General features: G+C 36.0%; 1 protein-coding gene across 2 annotated transcripts; it reads right to left on the reverse strand.

The window, feature by feature from the left end:
- Window positions 1-4,671: 4,671 nt before the first annotated feature.
- Window positions 4,672-20,513, reverse strand: LOC121731269 (eukaryotic translation initiation factor 4 gamma-like). Of its 2 annotated transcripts, none has more exons than XM_042120634.1 (3): window positions 20,428-20,513; window positions 12,023-12,247; window positions 4,672-7,087 (listed from the first exon to the last, which is right to left on the reverse strand). In XM_042120634.1, the coding sequence occupies exons 1-3, from the start codon at window positions 20,468-20,470 to the stop codon at window positions 5,088-5,090; spliced, it is 2,268 nt and encodes a 755-aa protein (XP_041976568.1). In that variant the 5' UTR covers window positions 20,471-20,513; the 3' UTR covers window positions 4,672-5,087. The 2 variants fall into 2 exon arrangements, with proteins under 2 accessions (XP_041976568.1, XP_041976567.1); XM_042120633.1 differs by having other exon boundaries at window positions 11,993-12,247.
- Between the last annotated feature and the right edge of the window lie 7,185 nt (window positions 20,514-27,698).

Raw genomic sequence — 27,698 nt, forward strand, 5'->3', positions numbered from 1 at the left:
CAATCTTTTTCATCCTGCGGCGCAGATACACGTTCAATATTTTGTCACGGCGTCCTACGCCTAAAGTAGCTAGGGAGCTATTAGAAAAAGGTACATTAAATAAATACCTGTAATGATTAAAGTTAGCAGGTAAATAATAAAAAGCTTTGTCTAATTATTAATCTTATTATTTATGAGTATATAGGGGTTTTGGGGGCGATAAATCGATCTAGCTAGGAATCATTTTTAGAAAATGTCATTTTATTCGTATTTTATTGAATATCGGTATTCAAAAGCTCGGTCAAATAGCTAGTTTTATATTATTTGTGGTTTCGGATAAAGCTTAGAAAAAACCTACGCGTCAGTGTATACAAAACACACATTTGACAACTTGACGAAACTTAACGCTCCGTCACTGACGCTTAGGTTAAGCCTCAGCTTTATGATGAAGGATTGACTCACGGCACCCCTCTTGTCTTTCCACGGCGCACCAGGGCGCGCGGCACACTGTGGGAACCCCTGCCCTAAAGTATTACCACTTAGTTTTGTTACACCTTGTATAACTCAAATTCTGCTAAATGTTATCTGAGAATCAGAGCTGGATTGCACCTGCAAGTTTTTGATTTAATCCCAATCCTATCAAGTGACAAATAAACCGGCCAGTTGCATGTCGGGCCACGCGCAATATAGGGTTCTGTAGTACCGCTAATTTTATGATATATTTTTAATGGTCAATGAATGTACATATTTTATAACGTGTTTTACACTACTAACAACATCATCTCAGTTACGTTTAAAGGAATTTGAAAGAAAAGTTCCTTTATCCTTTATACTTCTCCGAATATTTTTTTTAGTTGATCGACTTTTCCTTTTAAATTCGGCATATTTCCTACTCCCGTAAATTTTTTCACATTTCCAGAAGCAACAGCAAAGCTGGTAGAAAGGGCACTGGACTCTAACGATTTTTTCCACTTTAAAACTTCATATCTCACAAATTGATCCCTAAATCGGAAAATGATCTAGGAACACTCATAATATTTTTAAAGAAACCTATCTAACGACACCCCATAGGGTGGGGTGGACGCGAAGAAAAAACATCCCTACTTGATGTGTAGGAAGGTTCCAAAAAAAAATTTATTATAGATCTTATATATCATTTTATCGACGGCATTAATATTTTTTATTATATTAGAAAAACATATACTGATTTAATTAACAACCTTAAATACTACATGAACACTTAACACCATTAACACGTTTTCATTTATGCCGAATTACAGCTTTGTAGGTCCTAATATAGTCTCTGAGCAAAACCACGGACGGACAGACCAAAACTATAAGGGTTCCTTGTTGACTACGAAACCCTAAAAAGGATTCTCTTCAATGGCTAAGGGCACCTTTCCTGTCCACGTTGGTGCACTCCAGTATCCGTTTACATTATTTCAGTAGCAATCCAACGCTGGATTGTATCACTGGATTGGAATAATGTAAGCCCGCTATAAATATACAAGTTTCGTTTGACGTTGAGAATACATTTTTGATGTTTGATAAGATACGGACTAGATCAAACACGGACCGAAGATACGTACATAATATTTTGATGAACTTATCAACAAAATACGTTGTATTCCTGTACGGTGTACCCTGATTCTACGGTTTCAGCAAAAAGACACTTAAGAATTTACATGACACCTCATAATTACTTACTTCGAATAAAAGTTATTGTTCAAATACTTCTACAGTAGATGTTGCTATATTTTACCAAAGTCCCTTTAGCGGGCAATATCATATAAGCATTTTATAATATGATATAATGTATGAATATCACTAATACGAGAAGTATCTAGAATTTTATTAATAGATTTATACTTTATTGCTCATAATTTATTCATACACTGTTTACAAGCGTCTTCACTCTGCGACATTAATCGTTATAATAATAATAGGAATAAAATTAATATTTACAGTAGCGGCACGATCCTCTGGCTTTCGAGATATTTTTATCTCGAAAGCCATGAGACAGCTGAGTGCTCGAAGCAACATTTGAATGATGAGGATAGGACTCTAGTAGACCCACGGCGAATGAGGGCGACTAACCCCAAAAATCAAACATCGTCCTTCTCTCTTCACACTCACGCCCGTCTTTCATATGCCAAGTGAAAAAGAACGACGCGGATTCATCGCCAAATTAGTTTTTTCTCAATAACTCGATAAATATGCAACATTTTAAAAATCCGCTAGGTCGATCTCTCAATGATAGAATTTTATACAATCTGTTAAAATATTAACTTAGTTCAATGCACGGTTACGACAATAAATGAAAAATTCGTGAAAATTAGTTGCATCTTTGTGATTTTTTTCTATCGAGAAAATTTTAAGATAACGTGTTTTCGCTCAGATCGGATTCTCGGAAATATAATGTAGTATCTAATTTTAGAAAATGAAACAATTTGGGGCTTATTTTCAAGTATAAAAATGAATTATAAAATCGACATTTTAGGGTTAGTCGCCCCCTTAAGTTAAATATTATTTAGGTTATTTGGGATTCGACAACATATTGATCGTTATGTTGGAAGATAAATCTGTGAAGTACTAACATATCTACTTGATAGTGTGTTTTGGTACGTGACACAAATCAGTAGTGACGCCACCATAATCCATTTTCTAAAATAGGAGTCTTTTTTATCGCTAGTTTCAGTGAGTATGTCACATAATATATTACATTGAGCCATCGCAATCGTGCTGCATTGCTATTCCACCAGTCGAAGTTTATTTAAAATTGCTAAACCAAAATGAATATTTGTAATTGCTATTTCGTTTTGTAGGAACAAATCAAAATACTTTAAATCAATAGATATAAAAGCCTACGAATATAATCTAACGTAAACGGAAGAGTAACTGTGTCAAAAAAATTGTCGACGATTTGTCTGACCCGAATCGATACGCAATATAGAAGTGACAATTAATGTCAACGGCTTTATTCCGTGGAGAATGAAGTAGAATAGGTAGAATGGTCCAAATTTCTACCACTTACGAGACACATATTGACTTATTATTCATTAAGTAAATATAGAGTAACTTTCGAATTTCTTTTGTACGTGGGAGACCCATGCTTCGGCACGAATGGGCCGGCTCGACCGGAGAAATACCACGTCCTCACAGAAAACCGGCGTGAAACAGCGCTTGCGCTGTGTTTCGCCGAATGAGTGAGTTTACCGGAGGCCCAATCCCCTACCCTATTCCCTTCCATACCCTCCCCTATTCCCTTCCCTTCCCTTCCCTACCCTCTCATATTTCCCTATTCCCTATTAAAAGGCCGGCAACGCACCTGCAGCTCTTCTGATGCTGCGAGTGTCTATGGGCGACGGAAGTTGCTTTCCATCAGGTGACCCGTTCGCTCGTTTGCCCCCTTATATCATAAAAAAAAAGCATGAGACAAAATAAAAATAAGCTGTCAGGAAAAAGTTATGACCATATGAAAAATGTTTTTTTAAATGAAAATATTGATATTCATCTACTTCATGAAAACCTAATAGCTAGGGAATGCCAAGCGGCAAAACATAGATTAAGTAGTTAAAAATGCCAATGTCAAGTATCAATACTATTTTATGGAATAAAATGGTAAAAACTTTTTAATTCCGTCATAACTTTTTACTGACGGGATATTTTTGGTTGCGGTCCAGTTATATGATAATTCAGTATTTAGCAGACCATTTCATAAGTATCATATTTAGTGGTGGACATTTGCACCAAACTCATTACATTTTTATTACATCAACAATATTTTTCATACAAAATGGTAAAAAACATGACTTTTCATTAAGCCATAACTTTTCACTGACAGGATATTTTTGATTGCTCCTTGCGGTCTGGTTATAATCCAAAATAGCCAATTTTACTATATAGGTCTCGTTAAGTGGTGAACATTTGAACCAAATTCCATACCGTCGTTGCGCCTGCCAAATCCTTTATGTGTTTTTGGTCAAATTTTCAGGGGTAGACAATAAACTATTTAATTGAATGATTGATGGATTTATCAATAAACTGGCTGTCCCGGTAAACTTTGTGTCACTTTAAAACCTTTCCTGGACATCTACGAATATTTTAAGACTAAAATTAGCCCAATCTGTTCAGCCGTTTTCGAGTTTTAGCGTTACTAACATAATTAAAAATCCATTTTTATATATATAGATTAAAGGTCTTAGTTTATTCACAATAAGAATTGCTACCATATTGCATTTTCAATTTATTGATAAATCCATCAATCATTCGATAAAATAGTTTATTGTCTACCCCTGAAAATTTGACTGAAAACACATAAAGAATTTGCAGGCGCAACGACGTTTTATGTCATATGAACCTTTGTTGAAAATCAATTAATTCCATTGAAAGAACATAACGTTTTTATATGCAAAAAGTGATGGTTCGGAATTTCGCATCAAAGTTTAGTAGATAATAAAATAATCAAGGTGTGTAACTGTACATAAGTGGCATTGTTCTACGCCAGTACTCAGAGATCGTAAGACCTTCCACATTCAACCTTTTCTTAGTTAATCGGGCTATTGAATTGTTCCCACACACAAAATAATTAAAGCCTTTTGTAATCTATTGTTTAATTTAAACTTTATTTACAATGCAATATTTTACAATAATTTTACATTTTTAACCATTATTTAAATATTGTACTCACGAACAATACATATCCGTTGGAAACGACATAAATAAAACAAAAACTTAACTTAGGATGATAATACCAACAGGGCTAAAATGATTTATGAGTGGTCTCGATGATTCCTATTCTAGGATGAAATATTGTTAGTTTAAATAAAAAGACAACGTATCACAATTTAGACAACAGTCACATTATAAAAACTTATAATATAAACAGCACTGGCGATTAACCTAACTTCTAAACCTACGGAAATCGTTAAAGAGTATAACAAATTTTTTATTCAAAGAACATTTCCTATCTGATACCGAACACTTTTGATTCGGGCTAAGAATTCGTCAATTTAAAAAACATTTAATAAACCTTGTCTCAAAGGGAGCTAGATTCTATGAACGACTAAAGTAATGGCAGTGAATGAAAGCGCAAAGCGATTTTAACTTTATAATTTTGATTTCGTCCTACCGAACTCCTCTATTTGGTCGTACTCTGAGAAACCCGGGTCGGAGTCGTAGTAGGCATAATCGTAGCTGGAATCCTCTTTCTTATTAGGAGGGTTAGCGAAGTGCGGCCGCTTCGTAGATTTTGGTACATTTACGGGAGCAGAGGTTGAGTACGTTTCTCTATTGATCGGTCGACTCGTTTGTCTGGGAGCGGGTTCTGTGCTTAATTTTGGTGCAGCCGAAGGAGTTTTAACTGAATGATGTTCAGGGGCTGACGGCGCGTCGTAGGGACGAGAGGTGGTCGTGTAAGTTTGGTAATAGTCAAACGTTCTTTGCGTGGATTGTTCTTGACGCTGTCTGGGTGTGGTCGGATAGTTTTCTGGTGCCGGCGTCGTGGATGTTGTGAAAGGAGTCGGCACTGGTCTGAAAGGACGGGACTGTTTGGACAGGGTTTTTTCTTCCTTATTCTTTCTATGCTTCTGTTCCTCCGGAAGTCTGTTGCTGGCGGCTATGTTGAGTGAGTGGGCACCGGTGAGCAACTCGGACTCTCTCTCGTAGAGTTCCGGACGGTACTGCCCGTCGTCCTCGCCCTGCGGTGGTCGGTATTGCCCGTCATCTTCTATACTCTCGGAGAAACTCGGCGATTGGGTATCGAATCCGATGTTGGTATTATACGCTATCGTATTCACGTTCAACGGCTCGAATCTCGTCGTAGTGAATATTGTAGTCGTGAACGGTGTGGTGGTTGTAGTGTAGTAGTAGTTCGTTTTAGGCGTGGAGAAATCGAGGAAATTGTTCTTCTCGGGTTCGTAGGAGACGCTGTTGAAATTGAGGTAGCTTGGAGTGCTCGTACCTCGTAGACCGTTGAAATCCACGGCGGCTGTTGAGCTTCCACCGTTGTAGTAGTTTCTGTTGCGGTTGTCATCTTTAGACGGACCAGATTGCACATTAAAGCTATTTCTCAATTTGAACGCCTTATTTTCATTTTGCTTGATACCTGGAGTCGACTGCGAGTCGTAGTTATAAAGTTCCACGAGACCCTTTTGGTTATTCGCTTGGTTCGGTGCGGGCGTTGAGCTGAAGTGTGAGGGAGAGGACGGGTTGCTGGTGTAGTGCCTGTTGGTATTCTTCGGGCTGACTCGGGGCACCTCTACGTACTCGTCTTGATACTGTGGTGGTAGATTCTTAACACTTGGAGGATTCGGTATATTTTCAAAACCAGGTTGCCTATTGACATTCTGATTGGACTGTTCAGTATTAGCTTGAGGGCGTCGGTTGAAATCTTTCTTCGGTTGCTCAGGGTAGTTCTGCGGCTGCCTGTTATAGTCCTGTTTCGGCGGTTCAGCGAAAGATTTCTGCTGTCGGTCAAAATCTTGTCTCTGCTGGTCAGGGTGAGCTTGCGGCTGACGGAAAGAGTCTTGTTTCTGTGGTTTAAAATAATTTTGTGCATTACGACTAACATCCTGTTTGGACTGTAGATAACTCTGTTGCTTACGAGGAGCGTCCTGTTTTGTTTGCTCGTAGCTTTGTTGCTTGCGGTTGAAGTCATGTTTTTGCTGCTCCGAGGAACTTTGGGGCTGGAAAGTGTTGAAAGCGTAGTCGTTGCTGGGAGTGCTCGAGCTGTAGATGGGGCGCTTCCTTGTCACCTTCCGTTTGACTTGCTCGTAGTTGGATGGGTTCACAGGTTGGGGTGGGAAGGTCGGTTGGGGTGATGTGTACTGAGTGGTGGGATTTGTGGGTTGCTGTGTGGTGGGTCTCCTAAATGACTGTCTAACATTGGACGCGGGTTGCTGTGGAGCAGGAGATTGCTGCTGCTGCGGCTCGTCGCGGCCTCTGTCGCGTTGTCCGCTGAAGAAGTCGGAGGAGTGAGCGGTGCGGAGGTCGGATGCCCCGGAGTTGAGGTTGTTCTGCAGCCGACGGTCGCCTGTCTCGGCCTTCTGAAGACCAAACTCGGATTCTTCTTCTCGATTCGAAGAAGTGACTTTCTTGGTATCATAGGCTGATAAACAAAATTAAAAACAGTTATTTAACTTTTATCATACTTTTTAAAAGCAGCACGTCTATCTACTAAGCGCAAAAGCATTCGATATATTACTATCCACCAAAACGCATTTCAAAAGCAGTGAAGTAATTTAAAATGCTTTATTTATTAAAAAAACCTTTAATTAATTTCAAAATTAAATTACGCTTAAAATTCATAAAATAATCAACACTAATTATTATTACTGTATAAGCCAATAATAAAGCTCAATAAAGAAATCTTAATATCTCGAATGCCCTTCTATTTTAATTTAATTATTACTATCTCGAAGAAGGCAAATATCGTCGTTTTGAAATGTTACCTCACAATATTACTGCGATTGGTTTTCCAAATGTGTCTTACATTTTATGGTTAGTTTACTTCTTATGAAACTTTATTGCTATGTTGCCAACACAGATTCGTATATCTCATAGTAATGTGAAATATATAGCGCATTTTGAACATTGTGTTTCTAAAAAATGTGTGGGATTTTGATATTCTATTTGCCACCAGGTGCCGCTATGTAGCCCTTAGGGTCTATTGTGTCAAATAGACATATAATTATTGTGACACACAACAGCTATAATATAGCCTATACAGGGTGTAATAAAAATAAGTGATATTACTTTAGGGTGTGTACGTGTTCCTTGTAGAGAGTTCACTGTGAAAGAAGCACCACTGAAAGACCAACTTTTTTTTTCACTTTTGTATGGGGAAACTCGTGACGCTCGGGCCCTTGCCCATACAAAACTGAAAAAAAATCGTCTTTCAGCGCTGCTACTTTCACAGTGAACTCTCTGCAAGGAACACGGGCACACCCTAAAGTATTATCACTTATTTTTGTTACACACTGTATATTATATAGGGTCTATCGCGTCAAATAGACATATCATCGTGATACACGACAGCTACATAATATGACAGCAGTTTCCCACCATAGACCCGGCTACATAGCGGCACCTGGTGGCAAATGGAATATCAAATACCCTCTTTGGCAGCCACTATCTAGTACCATGTGAGATGTTACTTCGCGCGCGAGCTCCAAGAAGTCGAACTCATTTATTTATTTATTTTATAGACTCACCAACAGAACAGCATTTGTGACATTTTAAGTTTGTACATAAAATTTGTCATACTCGTAATATCATAACAAGGAATCTAACGCTTTGTCACCTATTATAATATTATATTAAATGCAAAAGTTTGTCTGTCTGTGTGTCTGATGCATCTCCACAATAAAACCTCTGAACCGATTTGGATATTGTAATATTATAAAGGCCCTGGGAGCCGAAAAAATCTCGCCCAGGGCGCTGATAGTGTTAAAACCAGTACTGGATACATGTGATTTTTCAGCAAGAAAAGTAGTAGCCAACATCTAGTTTATAATTTCTCAGAGCTCGATGGCGCGTGGTCTAGTTAATTATTTTCTGTTGCTAAATAATCTAAACCTGTTCCAAACAATATTTGCAACACACACAAAACACACAATAGGCCTCTTGGATATCTCTAGTGGCGCGGCGAGTGGCAGATTCAGGCAACACGTGGGTGTCAGAGTGCGATCAGCTGTGAAATACGGTTTACTAATTAAAAATGAAAACTCGTTGAAAACGTTAAAAAGTACTCTGAATAAGGACGAGGTACTGTTGTGTTGTAGGGTGCAAAAATTCACAATCTCGGATTCGTGAATTAACGTTTTATTCGTTTCTGAGACGGAATTGGGAAACGTATCGAAATCAACATGCCGATTATTATAATCATGCTTAAATCTAAATCTCGCATGAATATTTATAAAATATCACATGCAAGTTATTTTTAATATCATTGTTTTATGTATAATAATATATTGTAATTGAAAAAACGATATAAATAAAATTATTGTCGGTTCAATATTTATTACTAATTCCTTCAATATTCACTTTCGCATTTATAATATTATCATACTAATTACTGATATTACTAATTTACTAATAATATTATAAGTGCGAAAGTGTGTCTGTCTGTTACCTCTTAACGCCTAAACTGCTGAATAGATTTTGCTGAAATTTGGCATGGATAACTCCATAATATATTCTTAAGAGTCCCGAAAAAGGACATAGACAGTGGCGTAACTATAAGATCCGGGGCCCGTGGCAAATTGATGGGGCTCTATCAGTAAAAATCTTCACGTTTATAATAAACAATATTAAGTATGTACTTAAATTTTTTGCCCATTCGGGTCGGGGGCCCGTGGCATTTTGCCAGCCCTATATTTACGCCACTGGAAAAAGTATCCTATACTTTTTGTCTCGGGAAAATGTACGGTTCCCGAATCCCGCGCGGTTACTCCGTTGTGCAAGAGTTATGGCACAACGGAGTTGCGGGCGTCATCTAGTAAATTTATTACTTATATTACATATTAATCATAAAAATCAAAGAAAAATTTCTTTGATAATGAAATACATCTGCATTTTCGAAAAGTTGCTGAAAATATATTTGTTTAGATTATTCAATACATAGCTCCACTTTCACGTCGTACAGTCGATTACCTACTCTGGTCTGTGGTATTACTTTTACACGGATGATTCGTTCTCCATCATCATGGATTTCGAAGACTTCATGAACATGATTGCTTTGGAATTAGTTTGTGCTCTATAATTTTTAATTAGGTAGACAACTTGTTTTTAGTAATAAGTAATAACTAAGAAGATGATCTTACAAATAAGTAAATAAATACAAAGTAAAAATCATATTCAATGAATTTGAAAGAAAATTTCATGATCGTGTATATTTAAGTAAATATAGCATTCGATAAGTACTGATTTTCCACGGAAAAAGTCTGCGGAAATATTATGAAGTCCACAATCAATAATAATTTGGCTCATTACCTTTTATTATGCTAAAATATAAACAATTATCAAAAAAGTGCAGTGACTTGTATGAGAATCATAAGAGAAAAGCGCCCGTGAGTTTCCGCCGTCAACCGACCCGTGGCGTTGCCGTAGCTTAGCGACGATATCCAAGAGGCCTATATGAGAGATATGACAGTATAATAAGATCAAAAAACGCGTCGAGCAAACACTTATAAAGACGTAAGTCTTACGTTGTAGCATATTTTGTAGGCGTTCACGTAATTTCAATTAAACTTAATTTAACTACAAGTTATTAATTATGTCGATACATGTGTAAAACTATGTTGCCACGATCAAAGGACCACTTGGACAAATCTCCGTTAGATTCTACTTTGTCAGAACTCGTATCGTCTCAATTAACCTTAATTTACTATTTTAATACAACATTAAGGGGGCGACTAACCCTAAAGTGTCGATTTTATAATTTTATATTTATACTTAAGAATAAGCCCCGAATTGTTTAATTTTCTAAAATAAGATAAGTACTACATTATATTTCCGAGAATTCGATCTGAGCAAAAACACGATATCTTAAAATTTTCTCGATAAAAAAAAAACACAAAGATGCAACTAATTTTCACGAATTTTTCACATATTGCCGTAACCGTGCATTGAACTAAGTTAATATTTTAACACATTGTATAAAATTCTATCATTGAGAGATCGACCTAGCGGATTTTTAAAATGTTGTATATTTATCGAGTTATTGAGAAAAAACTAATTTGGCGATGAATCCGCGTCGTTCTCTTTCACCTCGCATATAAAAGACGGGCGTGAGTGTGAAGAGAGTAGGACGATGTTTGATTTTTGGGGTTAGTCGCCCTCTTAATACAACGCTGCTTCTTGTTCGATCCAGCTTCATATCTAACTACAAAATGAAATGTGAGTGTCATTGGTTACACATTTTTATGGTAATTCCGTTTTGTTGTTTGATAGGAAACAGACTGGAATGAAGAAAGAAGGAAGTTTCATTATTTTAAAATGGAATCGAGATACTGTTGACACAAACGAGTTTTGTGAATGTATAATCTAAACTTTGACACACAAAAATAAAATAAAAATAAAAAAAAATGTCCACGGCGCGATGGACTACAATTATTACGATTAATAATATTATTTCAATTATCCTTGGTGCGAAAAACAATACAAAGATAGCAAAAAAAGGATATGGGCGCAGAGCCCATAGACGGCCCAAAATTAAATAAACTAGAGATCGCCCAATGGTCGAAATTCGACCTTAGTTCAACAACATTAGGACTTTATCATAATATATTTTTCAACTCTTGTCTCTGGTTTCACAGTAATAACATACACTTTTCATGCACTTTTTCCACTTTTATTAATTTATTTTATTACAATTATGTTTCACACGACCGGTTTCGATAAAATCATCATCAGGTGTGATTGATGACACATGAAAAGTGTATGTTATTATTGTGAAACATGAATTTCCACCAAGAAGTTACGGTACATTCAATATCATATATCTTGTCTCTGGGACTCAGCTGATCTCAGACTGGCCGTGTAAGCATTGTCTAATAGTATCTAAGATTCAATAAAAAAAAAACTATAATCCATTTTCAATTTGTCACCTTGTTGTCAACCGTTGTCAACAGACATCAACCATAAATAAAAGAGAATAATTCGTATGTATAGGCTTGTCACTCAAAAATCTGTCATTTTCCTAGTGTGTGTGTTGTAGTGTGTGTAATGTTTTATTTGTTAAAAAAATGTATGATAAAAGCATAATTTCAAAATAATATTAGCTCGATGCACTCCTTCACCATATAAACTATAACTGTGCAAAATTTCATTCACCTACGTTTCCCCATTTTTCGTCGAAAGGGATACAAAGTTTTTGGCTCACGTATTAATATATAGATAAAAAAAAACTTTGACACACTTTGGTAGCGTAGATTTGTCGGTACTATTTCATTATAATGCCACATCTCTCTTCGTTAGGGAAGCGTCACACGCATTAGTGAAGCAAGCTCACCGGATCCGATCTTGTAGAGATCGAACTGACCGTCGTAGATGTCTGCTGGGCAGGCGAGGGGGTCGTCGTCCCCCCAGTCAGTACACGTCTGCGCCTCCTGGTGGAACAGCGTACCAGGGGGGCAGTAGAACCGGAAGTCCCGGATTCCCCCCCCTGCGACTCTCACGCACACATGGAAGGCCTTACATCCGGACTTGGCGTCAGCGTAGTAAGCGCCGAGGATGCGCGTGCGACAGTTAAATCTTTCGGCTCCCCCTGGAAAAAGATGGGTTATGATTTCTTATAGAGCACGGAGGTTTGTATTATATGATGGACGTTAAAAGCTAAATTTCAGTCTAAACAAATATAACAATTTTTTTCTAGGAAAACTCGTCTAAAACGCTAGAAAATTAGGTAATAATTTACAGTTAGAAATATCCCTTTTGTTTTATATAACTGTTAGTATAGTTCTATAGCAGTTTTACAAAAAAAAGATCTTATGTAAGATAATATCTCGTGTAATTTATGGGCACCTCCTAAAATTGGGGTCCGCAAAAGAAAATGAAAACGTAAATATAAACATACTATAAAAGTACCCAACGAAATGAAATTTTAATAAAAAATAATTATTATAAGACGTATACATTGGGCGTACCCAGGTTCTGGGCCAGGGGGGGGCAAATTACGCAGGTTCTGGAGCCAGCAGGTTTTTAGATGTAAAAATATTCTATTGCAAACAAATAGCAAAAATTCGTTTTCTTAATTTTTATAGATAAAAGTAAAGGGCAGTCCTTGTATTAATTTAATTAAAGAACTTCAAAATCATAGTCTTATTATAGTAGAATGCACTTCCTATCTTCAAGGTCAGGGTCGGAATACCGGATCCTCTGACTGCTCCGGATCCTCTGCTAATTACATTACCAGATCATACACCATACTTCCTTGATGCGTATCTCAATTGAAAGTAATTAAATCCAATCGTTCTTTAATCCTTCAAGCCCCATAAGAGCACCGGTGATACCGACAACAATAGAATACAATAGCATTTCCAAGAATCCACGTCAATTTTCGTCATTAACTTACACTAACTACAATATGAATTGGCGCATTCAATAATTGAATGCGTTAAGGAACGCAACGCCAATATTGTCATTTCTTAAGTTTTGGATACGGTCAGAGGGCATGCGTCGCGGGCATGCCTCACGTTCGCTGTTGACTGCGCTATAACGCATGCCGTTGACGAACAGAAAGTGGACAAAGCTAATGGATACTAGTTCCAAAGCAACATCATTGAAATGTCAGTCACTTGTGTAGAAGCAATTGGAACGCGGGGATTTCGTAAAAATTATCTTGTTGACAGAAAGCTAACTACCAAATATGTCGAAAACAACGCCTTTTATGCGATAACGAGATAGCATAGAGTTAACGAGACCTAGCTAGTAGACTTATGAAGTGAATGGGAAATCAGCAGACGGATCACCTGATCCGGATCACGGATGGCAAGCGATAGCCACCGCCTATTGGACACACGGAAGTAGCAACGCGCTTACGACACTATTGTCAAATTGTATTTAGCTAATAGTTAATCTTTGTGGCGGTGTTGATCCACTCGAGCTGGCCTATTCGTGCCATAGCATATCTCACGCTTTGCTAAAATCGAATAATATTATAATATAAACATAATCTTTCGTAATATTAAACAAAGAAATATATTCACAGGTGACCTACTTGGTGATCAAATGTAAAGTTATGCATACAGTTATCAAAAGTATGAACAAAAACAGATCAGCTAAACTGAGATCATTCTGTATATCATCTCTATTTGACCCGCGATTTGTAATCCTCTTACTAATCTCCGCAATCTCGACCATACCATTGCTTCAAGCATGTTAAAATAATTGTGGTCATTTTCGGCGAACATCAGTGGATATTGCAACAGTACGTGACCCGGAGAATGTTGACTGACTTAAGATGGCGGTTCGCAAGATGGCGAGGTTCCCATGCGTGATGGCGGGGCGATAGCATCGCTTGCGCAAGCGCGACCTACGGTTCCGTAAGATGCATCCTCTTTAAAAGGTCGCAACGTTTAATGCTCGCTTTCCGTATAACCATTTACATAACCCCATTAGGATTTAGCATCACTTTTTAGAACGTTCACTTATAAGGTCGGAGAATTTATTCTGAAGAAATTTTAATGATGCTAGAATTTTTCGTTAAAAGAATCCTAGAAGTAGTGTTACTCGGAAATACGAGTCACAACTTTTTTAAGATTTTTAATTGGCATATTTTACAATTCTGGAAGAATAAAATGCTTTAAATTCTAAAGATTTTTTTCTTGAATCGTAAATGTCGTCATCGACGTCGTACGTACGTCGTTGAATCGTAAATCGTAAATTTTAAAGTTTGAAACAAGCTAACGAAAACGAAACTCTTAACAAAACAAAAAATATTATAACATTACTCTTTAAACAATTCTATACAAAGCTTTATATGGGTCACAGTATTCGCTTCTTCAGAGGTCAAAGCTGCGGTTAGCCACACTGAAGGTGCACTATAATTATCTAACTCGGATACCCCACAAGGCAAAGGCTACCAGACGAACTGATTGTTATTATTAGTACTAACCGGTAGACGGTAGCGCAAAGATGAGAAGAATACTTAGGGTCAATTCACACCGAAATCATTTCGATTTCGGTGTGTCATATCGGCAACGGAGCGGCGAGCATTTTCGGTGTCATAATATGATTTTAAGCTTTATCTTCATTATTGTAATACATAGTATCGCTTGAGAAACTTGGAAAGTCTCGCGGCTGGCCGTGAATTATTCTCAATATAATATATAGTGAAGATAAAGTTTAAAATCATATGACACTGAAAATGCTCGTCGCTGCGCTGCCATTTCGGTATGAATTGACTCTTACTCATTATTATAAACGATATAATAATAATTTAATTAGATACTTATATTTTATAATAAAATATTCTAATAAAACTTTACTGTTGAAACTTTATTTTATTAATTGTATACATAATATAAATTATAATTAAACAGATCATAATGTAATTCATAACAATTATTATAAAATAATTATTAGTCATTAATCATTATAATATTGTATATACATATGCAATACCTGCATAAGTTATTGTAACATAAAACAATAATTGGCATAATATTTTACACGCTATCCAAATTTATTAATTTGCAATGTTTGCCCATAAAATATTTTCTTTTAGTAGTTAAATCCGTAGTTAATAGTAATTATTAAGCATACCACACGGATTTTGAACATACACTAATACACACGTATTTTAACTACTTAATTAATTGACATATTCCATCAAGAACCAAAAGTAAACGTACTTAAAAAATATGCAAATTATAATAATGGCGAATTGTGACCGCACGCGAACCTATAGTTTATTTTAATAATAAACTGGCAACAAACATCATAATATGATTGAAATGAAATCGATTGTATAAGCGACAATGATCGGGGATTATTAGATGGATCTATAGATCATTACGATCATGTTCACAGGGACAGGGAAACGATCGAGCGAAACAATGCAATCAATGGTTAAGTACTTTCGTTTTCCATACATCATACACGTAACTCTTCACACGGTCAGATGACCACGTACACTATCGTTTCTATGTTCGCTGTTTAACAACGAATTTCGAGTTTTTTGATTACAATGAAAGCCATCAGTATGAGCATTAACACTAGCATCATCGTCATATAAATATTTATGTCTCTACTAGCTGTCCCGGCAAACGTTTCTTTGCCCGTATTACTTTATTGAAGTGACTAAATAAGTATGTCACCATGGCAACGTCCATCGCTATCCCGTTGCACAAACAATGGTCGCCGTCAGTCTCGAGTTGTAATAATTTACTATTATTTATTCAACAAATGCACTTATCAATATAAACAGTAACCAGTAGCCGATTTTCAGACCCACTGAATATGCATATAAATTTTGGTTAAAATCAGTAAAGCTGTTTCGGAGGAGGCGGCCTAACATTGTGATACGAGAATTTTATATATTAGACTGATATATCTTAATGCCTTAACTTTTTTTAATGAACAGTTGATTTAACAAAGCTATAAATAGGTGATAACTGATCAACTAATTTGATTACGGCGTATTTAATTTCCGAGTTTTTGTTTTCATTTCTAATTTTCAAGTTAAAGTAAAACTTTGTTACTTGCGTTTTAGAATTATTTTTTTTTATAAAAGTAACAAAATATCCATAGAAACTTAATTTTAAGAAACCGTTAACATCGCGACGCGACGGCACTTTAATTAGTTTCAACGTTCAAATTACCTCACAAATCTGCAAAACTTTACGCTTATATTTACTGTAATAATTATAACTTATAAGTGTTTGTATCCATATTAATAAATGGGAAACTGAATCTCGTTACTCGTAACTCTGTTCACGCTTAAACATATTATTATTATTTGGATAAAAATGATAATACACCGTTTCGTGGAAAAGCTTAGGCCAGTTATTCTTGCGGCAAAATGTATGGTGAAGCGCGATGAATAACTTTATTCTCAAATCAAAAAGCAACATCTTAGCCCAATCAACCAATGATTTATTATTTTACTAATAAAACCAGAAGATAGAAATGAGTGCGAAAAGTTGTAACGAACAGGTTTCCATGTTGCAAGCTTCACCTGAATCAGCTGTAATGGCTATTTTGTCACTATTAGGTGACTGATTACTCTTGATTACATATTTCATATCAGGTTATTAATTGGATAGTCGCGTCAACATGTTATATCATCGACACGGTACTGTCTTAGGCGTTTGATAACATCTCTGATCTTACTTTATTTTTATTATACAGTATAGACGTTAGTAAAACTTTGTGGCTATAAGTTCGATCGAAATACGTTTATCGTCCGGGAACCGTTCGTTTTTCTGGAATGAAAATAATTGTCCTGTGCCGTTATTCTAAGTATGTCTAGTACTTATAATAAAAACTATCGCATATTTAATATTTTTAGTATAAATATATTATTATCATAATATATGGACTATCCAATATTGTTTATATTGGTGTTTCAAAATTTTACACGACAGAGAACGGGAACCAGAGATTTTCTTCAAAATATAATTTTTTGAAAGCAATTAAAACATAATATAGACGCAATTTAAATTTTCATTCCATCCGTTAATCTATTTTTTAGGGTTCCGTACCCAAAGGGTAAAAACGGGACCCTATTACTAAGACTTCGTTGCCTTTCCGTTTGTCCGTCCGTCCGTCCGTCTGTGTGTCTCCAGGCTGTATCTCAAGCACCGCTAAAGCTTCTGAAATTTTCACAGATTGTGTAATGTGTATATCTGTATTAAATAAAATAAAAATTTAAGGGGGGTCCCATAAAAAGAACACAGTTTTTAGCCTATTTTTGCTCTATAACGGTACGGAACCCTTCGTGCGCGAGTCCTACTAGTGCTTGGCCGATTATTATTGCTAAAAATGTTTCCTCTTTCTACAACCAACGTTGCATGTTGTATCTTAATAATTAAAATAATTACAACTATTCTTACATTTATCTGTTACTGAAATCTTAGTTCCCAAACTTACAATACATCATAAGAGTTTCTGTATCAAGGTTTGTAGAGGGTTCATGTATCGTAGATAGTAGCATCCTAAATCGTCAGACCTTGGTTCCGATCCATTCTCTGGCCCTCACGATTTTCTATGAGAACGTCTAAATTATCTAGAGCACTCTAATATCCTTCTGTATCTAATAGATTGAGTGGATCTATATATTCAATTGGTAAATACAGCATAACTCAACGTAAACAACCTGTTATAGAAATAAATAAGCACGTTGTTGAACTTTAACGTCGGGTCATTAAACTAGACAAGTCTCTAAAGTATAAACCTATTGAAAGAAAACTTTACATTTTAACACGATTTTCATTTCTACTTAACATGATAAAAGGTTCTTTTGACCGGATATTAACCTTCAGTAACTATTAATTGCGTTTCAGTCATACGGCGTTACAGATGATTAAAAAAGTGCATAATATGCAGGAGCCCAATCAGCCAAGTATTCATATTACCAGATATCAAATTTAGATTTAATTTTAACTTACAGAACTGATGTGGGTCGTAAAGTAAATAATGCAGGAGCGGAGCCCGATTAGCCAAGTAAAGTGTTGTACAGAATAGGTTAATAAATAAAATATATCATGTTATCGCTCTTTTCAAATACAAAAATATAGAGATTTAACCAGATATTATCTACAGATTGCGCAAAGTCCATAATGCAGGGGCCTGACCAGCCAAGTAATACAAAAACCTGTCTAGTTTTTTGTATTACTTGGCTGTCTATCTAGTTTACCAGATATCAAACTCTGGGTTAGTTTAATCCACAGACGTGGGTTGTAAAGTGCATAAAGCAAGAGCTTGATCAGCCAATAAACTAGAGAAATCACCAGATATCCAGGGTTAATTTAACCCGTAGATGTGCGCTTGCGCAAAGTGCATAATGCAGGGGCCTGATCAGCCAAGTAACGTGTGGTGCAGAATGGAAAGTGCAGGGTTGCGCAACCACGGTATTGCAGCCGAGAGGATGACACGTTTTGTGCATTGATCATTAGCTGTGACCCCTTTTCTAATGCTTATGTAAGTTATGAATAATTATAGGGTTAATTCAGAGATCGTTTCCGGTCCGTTTCGACAGATGTTTACCGAATATTATGTTAATACAATCTGTATGAATAATTTGTTCTTGTTTTTATGCAATTTAGTAATATTAATAGTATTTACTGATGCAATTAAATTAAAACAGGTTTGACAGGTCTCAAGTCAGTAGCTAATAAAAAAACAGTACCTACTACTAGGGTGGGTTGCAACTTGCACCAGAGGCGTACTTTATAGTTAAGGTTATCGTCAAATATGGCGTCCATTATGGACTTTTACAAGGGATTTGACAGTTTATTTGACATTTTGTTACGGCCAAAGTTAAAGTTATAGTAAAGAAAGTTGGTGCAACCCACCCTAGTAGTTGTAATATTTGTACAACATTTTATAATTAGAAAATAATAACTTTTCTTAGTTTTCTGGAAAAAAGACGAAAGAAGTTATAACCACGATCGCAGCATTATAAAATTATCATTTTAGAAAAATCTCTTAACGAATAACGATACTTCTAGGTTTTTAAAATACCTATTGTGTTATGTAGATAATATTGGAATATGCCACCTTTTCCTGTTCAATCGCATCTTCACCATTCGCCAGTAATGTAGCGAGACAAATTGATCGATCGCTCGGAAATCAAACTCTAATTTGCGTACTGAACTATTACACACAAGTGAACGGACGCGGTGAGTGAGATGCCAGAAGATAGTACCGATGTGCTGCAAAGATATGGGTAATCCATACTAATATTATAAATGCGAAAGTATGTATGTCTGTCAGCTATCTGTTACCTCTTCACGCTCAAACCGCTGAACCGAGTTTGCTGAAATTTGGTATGAAGATACTTTGAGTCCCGGGAATAGACATAGGGTATTCCCGGGATTTATCCGGGATTTATCCCGAAAAAATGTACGATTCCGATGATAAATAAATTTTGGCGCAACGGACGTCATTATTTAAGAAAAATATAAACTTATTAATCATAGATGCTACATATATTATGTGGTCTTCAAAAATGATTTGATTTTCAATAGAAAGTATATTAACTTAATGCGCCGAATACACGCTCATAATTCAAGACGTGAGTGAAGAATAAGGTAAGTAACATGAAAAAACTTCCCGTTTTTTTTTTTAAAGGAGGCTTTAAGGCTGATAAAATATTAGCTAGATTATGAATTACGAGTAGATAAGTTATAAGTTTTATGAAAATAATAGGGAAAAAATGAGTTATTGTCCGTATGTTACGAAATGTTACTTTTTTTATTCTTCCACACACATCTTCATTATTTTATTATAATATGGGGCATGCGCAAGCGCATCTAGCGACGGAACGTACGCGGAAAAGTTCGGAAAACGAGCGCGATCCGCAACGATTGCGGATCAATCGACATAAAATCGTGCGGATAATCTTGCTCTGCTCGTACTCTGCTCATAAGCCTACCAATAAATATATCTTAGAGCACTGAAATAAACCAACTTATCAAAATGTGTCCTCGTAAAAATTAGAATAAGTTCAAGCATTGCTTTAGCGAATATAACTTTTAGTACTACGGCTCATTTTTAAGCAATGTCCTAGTTTAATAAATTATATTAATAATCCTATTAAACCTGTTTCCTAGCTTATTACTAATAGGTATCTAATTTTCTGCAAAATTCATTAAATAAAAAAAAACGTTTCGTGATATCCGTTGCGTTTCCTGTTTTGCGGACATCCTGTACGGCGCACGCACAACACACACAAGGGCGTAGCTAGCACACAGTGGCGGAGCTAGCGCGGGGGGCACGTACCGAACATCGGGAGCAGCGCGAGCACGAGCCACACGGGAGACATGTTGTCGCGGAGCGTGTCGCGGGCCAACTGACTGCGCGCGCGCCGCCCGCCTACAGTGGAAAGCTCGACTCGCCCCCGCCCGCAGCGCTCGCCGCCCGCCTTGAGGCAAGCGCACACTACGAACGTGGAAATGTCTCTACGTACACAGTACACACGTAGTTTTTGTTAATGAGAGTTTTAATAGTTGAACCTATTAAAGTTATGAATTACTAGCTGACCCGGCAAGTTAAAGTTGTTTTGCCATATAAATTATTTATAGTATCATTGATATGAAGAGCAGATAAAAACCTATTCTCAGGCCGAAATTAAAGTCGTTTTGGAGGGGTTTGCGCATAAACACTGCGACACGAGAATTTTATGTAATTTGCAATCGTTTCTTTTCATGTAAGTAACATTTTTAATAACTTAATATTTTATTTGTAATGTTATAGACTATAGGGATTACATAATTATGATAAAATTAAAAGTAATTTGTAGTTTCATGTAAAGTTAAACTCTAAAGTACAGGTCCACATCGACATCAGGTTTGCTGGTACAGGTCTACATCGACATCAGACTGTCTCATCATTTTCGTTTATAAACGCTTTCATTTAGAACACAAACGCAAAACTTCGAAAGACTTAACAAATTAGGACCAATTTTTCTCACACTACAACTCCAACAATTGTAAGTGGTAAATCATAATAGTGTGGGAAGACCTTTACAACTTAACGAGTAGTTACAGTACATTATGCGCGCATTTAAGAAAACAAACACTCCACTTAGAATGCCGTTACACAACCATCAGATAGGGTCGCACACGCCTCATATATCACTTGTTAATCGATTACAAGATCCAAAATTACACGTTTAATATCAATGTGTTATATAATTTATTGTCTATGAAGGAGTTTTAAATGGAGTACTCTCTGTACCTAAAAAAATAAAATTTGAAAGTAAATTGTTATGATAATATAATTAGACGTATGAAGTTTACATGATGTGTAGTAGTAGCCAAGAAATATATTTATAGTCAGTTACGGCCGTTCCCAATATTTGATCTATCTCTGGTTTTGCCCTACTAGAGATAGGAATAGCTCGCATTAGACATTAGAGACATATATTTTATGTCAATTGTGAGCTATTCCTATCTCTAGTAGGGCAAAACCAGAGATAGATCAAATATTGGGAATGGCCGTTAGTGGATCAGTCATCTAAATGTCCAACTCCAACCGACAGCTGTCGGCTGGACTTCACATAACCCGACCAATAATGGAGGTCATATTATGTAGGCATATTAAATTAATAATAAACCAATTTTTGCGTTGGTACATTTGGTTTGAAATCGTATAGAATGTATTCAAAATTATATTATAATTGTATTGAAAACAAAGCACTGCAAGATTTCATCAAGTATATTACCAAGTACTTTAGAGAAAATAAATGTGTCAATGTTTTAAGAATGATGTCTTTACTATGCAGTTTTGAACAATAGTTTCGTAATGCAAAGTTTTGGTCATAAAATTACCGCTAGGCTTGGCCATGACAATATCTATACATATCTACATATAAATAAAATTGGAGTGTCTGTTTGTAATATTGAAAGAACCGTTTTTTACTAGATGCATAATATGAATGTATATAGGGTACATATACCAAAACAACATTTTTTACAATTTTTGTCTGTATGTCTGTCTGTTTGTTCCGGCTAATCTCTGAAATAGCTGGAGCGATTTTGACGGGACATTTTTTGGCACATAGCTGATGTAGGCATAACTTAGGCTACTTTTTAACGGACTTCCGAAAAGAAGGAGGATATATTTCACTTTTTTTATATTGGTTTGCGGACAACTCTATCGTTTGTAGACCGATTTCCAAAATTCTTTTGTTGTTGTATGAGACGTAGCCCGAATTTGGTAACATGATCACAAAAGTGGTGATCTTATGATGCAATCCATGAGAAATCGACAGGACTCCTTAAAATTTATTTGGAAACATATTATAGTGATTTAACGTTTTTCTGAAGGATTTTAAGCTTAAACTACCAAAAACTAATCGGCCAAGTGCGAGTCAGACTCGCGCACGAAGGGCTCCGTACCACTTTAGAGCAAAACAAGAAAAACAATAGTGTTTTTGTATGGGAGCCCCCCTTAATTATAAATTTTATTATGAAATATTAAAGCACAAATAAAACTGAGTATTTTATGAACATTCCAGGTGGCCATCAGCTGTTGTCATCATTAATAACGAGCAAAATATGTTTAAAAAATCACGTTTGTTGTATCGGAGCCCCCCTTAAATATTAAATTTATTTTATTTTTAGTATTTGTTTTTATAGCCGCAGCAGATATACATAATCTGTAAAAATTTCAACTCTCTAGCTATTACTGTTCTTGAGTTACAGCCTAGAGATAGACGGACAGACGGACAGACATCGAAGTCTCAGTAATAGGGTTCCGTTTTTACCCTTTGGGTACGGAACCCTAATAAGAATTTGCGCCAAAGTACACCCTGGTTGCGAAGGTGCTGTACAGAACTCTTAAATCCTTATAGATAAATGTTCGGCAATTTTGGCGTTGTTTCAACAACTAAAAGCATATTATTATTATATCAATAATACTAATCATCACCATAACTATAATTATGCCATGAATCATCCCATTATTATCAAAAATCTTGCATTTGATATTATTGTTCCACCGTTTGTTGACTGATTTTCAAAACTCTTTTGTTGCTATTTAGTGTTTACTGTTTATAGAGGTACCCGAATAGAGGTACCTGAATTTGGTACAATGCTTACGAAAGTGGTGATCTGATACTGAAATTCGTGGGATATAAAGGGAACTCCTGGATATTTTTTGGGACACACATAGACGCGTCAACTATTTCTGTATTCTATCTTCATAATTTTTTACTCCGTAGCAGCTAACTGTAGCGCAATTTCTATGTGCAATTTACCGCTTTTTAGTTCATTTAAGAAAATTACTATTGTCTTTACCTTGGAAGTCGGTTTAAATTTTTGTTTAAAAATAATAATTTTACTCTTATCTACTCTTTATCCTTAAGATTTTCTATACCTACAGTATTGGCTTTTTTTATCTATAAATTTAGGTTCATAAAAAGTAATTAGATCAACTACTTAACAAGATCCCATTTTTACTATTTGGGTAAAGAAGGGGAAAATTTCTCTCTTTTTCATTTTCTTTTATTATCACATTTTGCTGACGCGGACGAATTCGCGGGCAACAGCTAGTTAATATCTAAACGCTGACACTTAAAAACACTTACTTAATGGCACCACTATTTAAGTATTCAAAGTATGCTTAACCTATTTAAATTTCAAAAGCCAAAACATTCAGAGGTAAGTATATACACAAAAATATTTAATTTAAGATAATTGTGAATTACGCCATTGTGGAAAGTTAAATTTATTTAATAACTTGCCTAAATCTATTAGAGATTTTTAAACTTATTGTTACTGTATGGGGTGTAACATAAGAAAGTCATAATACTTTAAAGACAGCTGTGAATTATATTCCCCGCTTTTTATTTGATGTTAAAAACGATCAAAACGCTCAAAATGCCTTCTATTTTGAGCGTTTTGATCGTTTTGAACCTTGACACTATTATTGTATCCTATATCATAGTATCACCAGAAGCCTAACTGGACACTGCAAGCTCAATAAGCACCTTAACAAAATAGGTGTTAGTAGCAACGACGACAACGACCTGCAGATTTTGCGACGGAGGACGAGACACCTATACAGTATACACCTTCTTCTCGACTGTCCTGCTCTACTACAGAGCAGAAACAGGCACCTTGGTTGCTACGAATACTTATTCACAGAGGAAATTCGTGGCACCAACCCCAACCACGTCGTTCAATTTATGAGCAGCATTGGGTTGGGGACGGTACTCTAATGCGAAGGAGTCACAATAGATCCTCAAGGATCGCAGTGACATCAGGGCTAATATGACCTGCCTTCAGAAAAAAAAAACCTTCATGATACTTTATGAGTTTACTGAGAGAAAAGCAGCGCTAAAAGAATTTCATTAATTATATTTAAATTATTTAGGGCCTGTTTCACCACATCCTGATAAGGCTATCTACTAATTAACTTGACAGATCAAGTATGGAGAAGCTGTCTAAAAAGTTGTGAATAGCCTATTAGAAACTTTATCAGAAAGTGGTGAAACAGGCCCTTAATCTTTTAATCTATTCTATTGATTTTCAATAGTTTTTTGTCCATTGCTAATGATTCAATATGTTGTGTCATATTGGCCAAAACTAGTATTCGCCGTTATAGGACCTATGACTCGCCTTCAGGCTAAAAGTTACTGACAGCAATAAAATGCAAGTGAGAGACGGTTACATCATAGAATCATAGTGATTGTTCCCGATGAAATGTGATTTATGATCACGTAGACAGCGAACGACCATTGTCTACCACTCATTTGTTAATGATCTGTTGTATTCTGTATACTTATATCATTTGAGTCTAGATTTTTTACTTTGTGACTATATAGATAATTTAAATGATGTTGTGAGAGAGTGAGTAGGTTAATTAATCTACGATAATATTTAACACTTTGAATATAATTGAAAATATACCAATATGCTAGGAACCCTGTACTGAGTAGATCCTAATTATTAGTTTTAGGTCAGTTTACATTATTCCAAATCAGTGATTCAATTCAAGGATTGCTACTGGATGTAGACGAGCAGTGGAATGCACTGGGTTGCAATTTAGTTTATTCCATTCCAGTGCCCGTTCAAGTCCAGCGCTAAATTGGAATAATAATATAAACCCGCTAGATAGTTTGTACGAACTCTTTCGTAATCAACGTATATTTATTTGTCTCTATTTAGTATTAACTGACTGTTAAGTCATCCGTATCGTGAGCACTTGTTTGATGCAGCGAAGTAAGACGGATGTGTTCTTTACACCGGAACAAGTATTAGCATCATGTTATGGATTTACCTAATATAATGTTTAGCCCACATTTCTCAACTAAAATGTACGTCCGTTAAATAGAGCAATAGGCGTTCCAAAGGAGGTCTTTAGACAATTATATTAATTATTACCTAATATAAAATTACCACTGGGATAGATCACATTTTAAATACTAAATATTAAATTTTCACACTAATATAATTTATGAAGACAAAAGTTTGTAAGTGTGAAATTTTATTACATCTTGAAGTAAATAGTAAGGTACTGAAAGAATGGGGAATATTACACAATGATCGTAGAATACACAGAGCGCTACCATCACATACACACTATACAGTAAATAATAATTTTGGTCAGAGGTATAGTTTCTGTTTAATTTTGTAGTAACCCCTGCCTTGCCCTGTTTTTGGGTAAATGCTAAAGCAATATGCATCTAAACTTCCCATCAGCTGCAAAGTAAAAAAAACTGCCAGAAGAAATCAACGCTATTGTTATGGCGATCATTCAAAATTTCAAACAACCAGAAAATAAGTCGAGACAGTTCTTGTTATTTATGGACTTTCTATAGCGCCGCTTAGATCCTAAAGAAAAGGTCATTTGTCATAGCCAATACTAACGGAGCATTAAGCCGAAGTTCACAATAGGTTAAACAATGGTTTAATGGTTAACTCTAGCTAGAGTGTTTTTAATTGATTTAATTTCTTGCTATTATTGACGAGGCTTGTTCCTTTCATATTATTGTGTTTCTTGTGGCATGTCTAAAATTAATTTAATCATATTAGGTAACATAATTTATTTAGTTTAATCAATGAAAAATTCTAGAATGTAGATTATTATTGTATTATGAAAACCGGCGTGAAACAGCGCTTGCGCTGTGTTTCGCCGAGTGAGTGAGTTTACCGGAGACCCAATCCCCTACCCTATTCCCTTCCCTACCCTCCCCGATTACCCTATTCCCTCTTAAAAGGCCGGCAACGCACCTGCAGCTCTTCTGATGTTGCCATGAGCGACGGAAGCTGCTTTCCATCAGTCTCAGGTGACCCGTTTAAGCTCGTTTGCCCCCTAATTTTATTTAAAAAAGTTCTCAGTTGTTTATTGTTAAACTGTAAAAAAAACTATTCCGATAGGGACAATATTTGGATTGGGACAATATTCCGATTCCTATAATCGGAATCAAAATCTAACTTCAGTTAATCACTGTTTAAGCCCATCGGTAGACATCGTCTTAAAAAGTTCAGGTCGTGTGTTATTAATGAGTAGTGTCGGCCATTATTATAGACATGAGTTTCTCACGCTCCGCCATTACTCAACGAGGATAGTGAGGACAATGCTGCGGTCGACACCGGCGCAGGAGATACTGTGACAATATTACATTATAATTAGCAAACTAAATACGATATGTGGCAGTCAGAAAAGGCGAGAGAAAAAAAATTACTTGATCAAAAAACATAATCTCTTATAATATATAAAATTCTCGTGTCACAATGTTAGGCCGCGTACTCCTCCGAAGCGGCTTTACTGATTTTAACCAAATTTTATATGGATATTCAATGGGTCTGAGAATCGGCTACTGGGTACTTATTATATTGATAAGTGCATTTGTTGAATAAATAATAATTAATTATTACTCTCGAGACTGACGGCGATTATTGTTTGTGCGACGGGATAGCGATGGACGTTACCATGGTGACATACTTATTTAGTCACTTCAATAAAATAATACAGGCGGAATACTTTATATGGCAAATAAACGTTTGCCGGGACAGCTAGTATAATATAATATACATTTTACGGGTGCTAAGAAAGTGCTGAGAGAGAGACATTATTCGTATGGAATTATTTTAGCAATCAGTTAAATGACAAGAGCAAGAACAAGTCTATAACCTCTTCAGTCTTCATGCCCAAACCGCCAAACCGATTTTGGTGTTGGTATAGAAATTTCAAATATAAGTTACTAGTAGTTGCGGACAAGATTTAGCTATTTATTTGTAAAGTTATTAAAATTTCTGAGTCTCTCGTCTCAGATTTTTTTCCCAGAGTAATAGTATTTAAGTTTAAGGATTACGAAACTGACACTAAGGGCAATTATCTGAACTTTCGTAGTCCTTTCTAAACGAACGTGGAGCAGAACATTATCATATCATCGCGACCTCCATTCCCGTGCCTCATTGGTTCATCGCGCGCTTAAACCTCGGTTATATCAACATCACTAACATAATACTTAACTATCTGAATAACATTGAAGAGTCAACTTTAACAATAGCTCTCACAGTCATTTCGGTGTCGGTGGACGG

Source organism: Aricia agestis, chromosome 10 (genome assembly GCF_905147365.1).
Source record: "Aricia agestis chromosome 10, ilAriAges1.1, whole genome shotgun sequence".
NCBI lineage: Eukaryota > Metazoa > Arthropoda > Insecta > Lepidoptera > Lycaenidae > Aricia > Aricia agestis.